This window comes from Nannospalax galili, unplaced genomic scaffold, assembly GCF_000622305.1.
Source record: "Nannospalax galili isolate Female #2095 unplaced genomic scaffold, S.galili_v1.0 scaffold611, whole genome shotgun sequence".
Lineage (NCBI taxonomy): Eukaryota > Metazoa > Chordata > Mammalia > Rodentia > Spalacidae > Nannospalax > Nannospalax galili.
The window spans coordinates 148,408-153,954 of NW_008330486.1; the positions used below are offsets into that span (position 1 = coordinate 148,408).

At 42.6% G+C, this 5,547-nt stretch overlaps 1 protein-coding gene across 3 annotated transcripts in view; it reads right to left on the reverse strand.

The window, feature by feature from the left end:
- The window catches only part of Aqp9 (aquaporin 9), a 78,660-nt gene extending 73,744 nt beyond the window's left edge, over positions 1–4,916 (reverse strand). For 2 of the 3 annotated variants that reach the window (XR_003851808.1, XM_029570621.1), the window contains exon 1: positions 4,588–4,916. Coding sequence is in view for 2 of the 3 variants with exons in the window: in XM_029570621.1 (XP_029426481.1) it covers positions 4,588–4,698 (111 nt within the window). In the remaining variant the exon portion in view is untranslated. The remainder of the gene's footprint in view (positions 1–4,587) is intronic. The other variant, XM_029570612.1, reaches the window with a different exon arrangement.
- Between the last annotated feature and the right edge of the window lie 631 nt (positions 4,917–5,547).

The window sequence follows — 5,547 nt, forward strand, 5'->3', positions numbered from 1 at the left end:
CCCCTTCTTCTTTTTTACATTATTGAGACAGGGTCTCTCTGTAGCCTCAGCTGGCCTGGAACTCGCTATGTAGACCAGGCTAATCTCTAACTCACAGAGATCCTCCCCACCTTTGGATTAAAAGTGTGTGCCACCTCGCCCAGCCCATTTTATTCTTATGCCCACAAGTATATACCAGCTGCTTCATGGCTTCCCACTATGGAAATGCTAAAGTAGGAGTCTGATTTACCATACAATTCCCCAAGGGACTCCTCCCTTGGAGTGCAATGATTAGGTCTATAACTAGAAAGGTCTGTAACTATAAGGTCTATAACCAGAAAGAAATCCAATTTAATGCCTCCCAGGTTTGAGCCAGTTATTTTATCTCTTTGCCCTTATCCCTACCCTAACTATGAATTTGGTAATAAAGAAGCTATTTGTTTGCTGCAATTCATTATTACTGATGTAATTATTAATTTGTAACAGCAATGAATATAGCTGTCTTGGTGATTAAATAACTGTATCTAAAGAGCTCATTGCATGTTGGGAACTTGCTAATTCTCCCTACCCTTAAATCTTTTCTCTGTGAGAGAGCAGAGACATTGCAAACCTTTTTCCTAACATCAGTAAAGATGAAAAGCCTAAGGATTCCGATGTCTAACAGGCCAAATTTGAGCTAGTTCTTTGGCTTATGACTTTGTTATCTCTGCTTTTAGCTGCAGCTAACAGTTTTTCAGGACCTTTTTTTCCTGAGGGCTACCAACAGGCTTTCTCAGCCATGGTGTCAATGAATTTGAGAGGCCTCCTCAAAAAACAGGTTTTCAGAAGTTAAAAAAACAGCATCGGACCCCCCGGATCTGAAGAGGGGACTAATCTCAGCAGTTTGAGGGGTGGAGTCTGAATGGTCTCAGCCGCCTTTTTGTGTTCCCTTCTCTTAGACAAAGCTCTTTACTAGAAAAAGCAAAGCAAGACTCATATTTTGAGTAGACCAGGAGCAATTCACTGGGATAACCTTTGGGCAAAACTATGTATTTCAGATAACAAAGACTTTCCAGGTTTGATAGAGAGATGGATTTCAAGTGAAATGTTTTTAAGTAACATTGACCATTCACAGTGGGGTACACTGAAATAGGAGCTCCAACATCATCCCACAGAAAAAAAGAAAATTTGTAAATTCATTATATTTATAGACTTTAGAGGGGAAAGCTGTCTGATCTTAGAGAAGGATGCCTGAGTTTAGAGGGGAAGGGTATCTGAGCTTGGGGGAGGGTTGAGCTTAGAGGGGAGGGCCCCCTGAGCTTAGAGGGGAAAGGTATCTGAGTTTACAGGGGAAAAATGTCTGAGTTCAGTCATTAGTGAAGGTGCTATACAGCATTTAAGGCTATAATTTAGGGAACTAACCCTATTGCACCATCCTCCCTTCGTACTGCTAACTGTTGGGAGCGCAGCAGCTAAAGGAAAGTAGTAGATAGAATATAAGACCCCTCCACAGGGGCAGCCTTGGGATCTTACAGAAAGTAGGTTTATTGTTTTTTAAAAATGCACTTGTGCCAGGCATGGTGGCACATGCCTTTAATCCCAGCACTTGGGAGGCAGAGGCAGGAGGATCTCTGTGAGTTCAAGGCCAGCCTGGTCTGGTCTACATAGTGAGTTCTAGGACAGCTGGGGCTACAGGGAGACCCTGTCTCAAAAAGACCAAAAAAATAAAAATACACTTGTAGAGAAATTTCTTATTTATACTTCTCTTCAGGCCTCCACAAAACTGAAAATGATTATCAGAGTTCTAGATTATATCAAGTTCACTTTACTAAATAAGTATGTGGTGTAAATAGGAATTAATCTCTCATGATAGGATTACCTTTAGCCAGAAGATACAAAGTTCAGTTTTCCAACACAGTAACATTAAGATATTGTATCGCCAGCTTCTACCTGGAATTCTTGGTGTGTGTGTGGAGATCGGGGGAGATTCAAATCATGTTTCTCCTCTGTTCTCACACTACACAGATGTCAACACAAAAGAACACTGTGACCCCAAAAGGCATTGGGACTTCTCCTAGCAATCAAACAGTCTAGTCTACAGTACATGACAACAAGGTACCCACCAACTCAACTCTAACACAGTCTACATGGGCATACAGTCAGGATCCTACAGGGTGAGGGCTCAGGCTGTAAGAATGCCCTTCCCCTACTTCAGATACAGGTCGCAAACCCCAGGTTATTTTAATTATGCTTCTGACAGAAAAATTCTAATTTGGGGTTCCTACAACTCCCTCCTTTGGGTGCCATTAATTGGCTTGTGTATCTCACAGAACTCGGGGAAATCCTTACTGGAGTTTACAGATTTATTATAAAGGATATTATGAAGGATATAAAGACATGAACAGGGTGAGGGATGGGAAGAGGGAGGGCGCTTCCATACCCACCCTCCAGGAACCTCCTCCACAAGTTCAGCTGTCCTTTTGAGCAGTTATGGAGCCTTGGCAGCTTAGACAAGACTAAAGCATGAGTGGCCGTGTAAGGAAGGACAAAGCATCATCAAGGTTAAAGGCGAGCTCAGAGGGAGAATGTATGCTTAGCATTTACAAGGCCTTGGGATTAACTGCAAGCACCAAAACCAGGTTACTACAAGACACTGGGTGGGGAGCCAGTAAGGCCTGTCTATTTACATTCTTCAGATCCCACTCTGTAGCAGCATCCCTTCCTCCAGGGTAGAGCACACAACCCCTTCTGAAATGGGGGTCTTATGACCTAGTTCTGGGAATGCTTTTACGGCCCACTTGAAGGGAGAAAGGCAGGGGAAGACTAAAATGTCTGTGACCTGGCCCTGGGGAAGACAAGCTCTAGTACCTGTGGCCAGCCTTGGGGAAGGAGGCAGGAGCAGGACTATGATCGGCATCAGGATATCAAGCGGGGGAAGACACGCAGGCAGCCACATAGTGGGAACAGTGAATGGCTTGGAAGTAACTGTACCTTCTCAGTCTAGAATTGAATTATTAAGCTGATTCTTAAGAAATGAGAGGTTGAACTTTTCAGTTGCAAAAAGGATGTTAGTTCACTTCCTTTTGGTTTTCTGAGCTAAGCGTTCATATGATTTGCTTCGTTTTTCTATACAAGCCACCATAGGCTGAAACCAGCCTGTGGTGACAACTCCTTTTATTTGGAAGGGGTGGTAACCGATTGTCAAATATCATGACCCAAGTGTCTCCACATCTTGCTGAGGGTGATTTTCCAGGAAATTGTGACTGGAAAGAGAAAACTTGGGGGCCTTTTAGTTTCTCTTTTTCTTCTAACTCCCCAGACCTACGTTCTGAGAGTGATTATGGTCAGAGTTACCAGGAACTCCTGTCGGGGAAAGGTAAGGAGTCAAAAATTGTCTTATAACTCTTCCCAATCCTTGAGTGAGGTAGGAAGTTTCTTCGAGATCAGAGAACATATGACCTTCCATGTTACCCTGGTTCAGAAGAAGTTTCTTTCTCAATCTTCACATCGCAGACACATTCTAAACTTATTTGTCTAAATGACCCAAAGCAAATAAACTTATGGATAATTCTCTAAACCTTAAGAGAATAAAATTATACCCGGAGTAGAGAATCTTTGAGTTTCTTTTTAAATAAGTTGAAATACATAAAGCTAAAAATACTGAAGCTAAAAATTCAAGATTCAGGGATTGGTAGAACATAGTAACAGCCTGGGGCTCAGGGATCCACCTACTTGTACCCTGAGTGTGTGATTAAAGCTTGCACCACCACGCCCAGCTTATTTATTTATTTATTTTTAAATAGCTGGGAAAATCTCTGGAAGAATCCTGAAGAGATTCTTAGACTTGATCCCTTGTTTACATCTACAAAGTTCTTCTGTCTATTTAAAGATCCTTAGAGATTTACTTAAACCAATTTAAGTAAAAAGGGGAAAATTACACAAAACCAATGCTGGACTCCATGGGCATTAAACCAATCTGGCACAATTTCTAATTTATTAGATGTTAAATGGGGCTGGTGAGATGGCTCAGCGGATAAGGTGCCTGCTAGCCAAGAAGCTTGGCGACCTGAGTTTGATCCCTGGAACCCACAGGGCAGGAGAAAACCAACCCCAGTAGGCTATCTTCTGGTCTCTATTCACATGCACTCTAAATAAATAAAAATGTAATAGGTTTTTTGTTTGTTTGTTTGTGTGTTTTAAGTTAAATGATCTGGCAACAGCAGCATTGTGGAACACCTCTCCTGGCAGGCTGCTCTATGCTATCCATATTTATTGACCATTTATTTTATTCCAGGTGACTTAGTTACCTGGTAGGAAGCAAGCAGGGCACAGATCAGTTTTTCAAAGAGAAAAAATTTCCAGCAACTTGCCCTTTCATCACCGAACCATTTTAGGTCTTGAACTGAAGAAAGCAGCCCGCTCCCCATCTCCTTCAACTATGTCAGATAAATGTCAGGAGTAAATGAAATTCTCCTGGTCTGGACAAACAAACCTAGTAATAACCTGCTCCTTTTCGGAAGAGATAGATCTGATAACTAAGGAAAAGAAACCAAAACAGAACACTACTCCACCAGCTTGGCAGGCAGGAAGACAGCTAGACCAGGACTCAGGAAATTAGGAAATACTCACAATCATTATGAACGTGCCCAGGAACTCCGAGAGTGTCTCCTTGGCTAGGCTGCTCTTCAGGACCAGTCTCTGCTTGAGGCTCTTCTTGGCCTGTCCTTTCTCCAACGGCATCTTGGGGCTTCTGCCAAACCCTTGCTTGCTCTGGTCCTTGCCTTCACTAACACAAGAAAACGCTCACTTAGACAACTCCTCACGGATTCCTGGAGATGACTGGCGAGATACCCTGACTGTGCAAATGCTGTCCCAATTAAGGAGCTGTGATTTAATCATCTGCTACAGCCAACAGTGGCTGCTTGCTGCTATTTGTTTGAATTAGTGAGTTCTAACCCCAAGTCCTTAAAATGATACTTTTTGTACCTGATAGATTAATCATTACCTTTATTCTTCAGGTACTTTTTTTCTTTGTTGGCCTTTTTTTTTTTTTCCAGATGAGAAGGATGTGTTGGTTGCGTTGCCAAACCACAGAGATGGGCCCCGGTCCAGGAGAGGTTTGTGAGTTACACAATTGCAGCCTCCTGATTTGTTTTCCCCTATTCGGAAGTGGGCGGTTTGGGTGTAATTTATCATTGTTAAATCAGGTATAGATACCTTCACTGTAAACACTCCTAATGGAAGGTTTTCATTCAAATTGGAAAGTGTGAGGGGAAGGCAGACCTCATGTTCTACGTTAAGCCACCTTAATTCCTTCAAGAAGTGTCCATGAGACCACTCTAAGGTTGCTAAAAGTCACTCCCGGAGTTGGAGAAATAAACATAGGGAGAGATCATTGCAAACGGCACAGTGTAAGTTTGTGGAATAAGATGAGGGATACCCCTTTGGTGACTGAACTGGCCCCCCTAACTACTGAGGAGAGTTTGGGTTCCAAGAATCAGAAAGACAGAAGACAACATTCTGGCTTCCTCTGCAAAAACACTTATGCTTGAAAATTTACTACTCAGCCAGGTGTGGTGGCATACACCT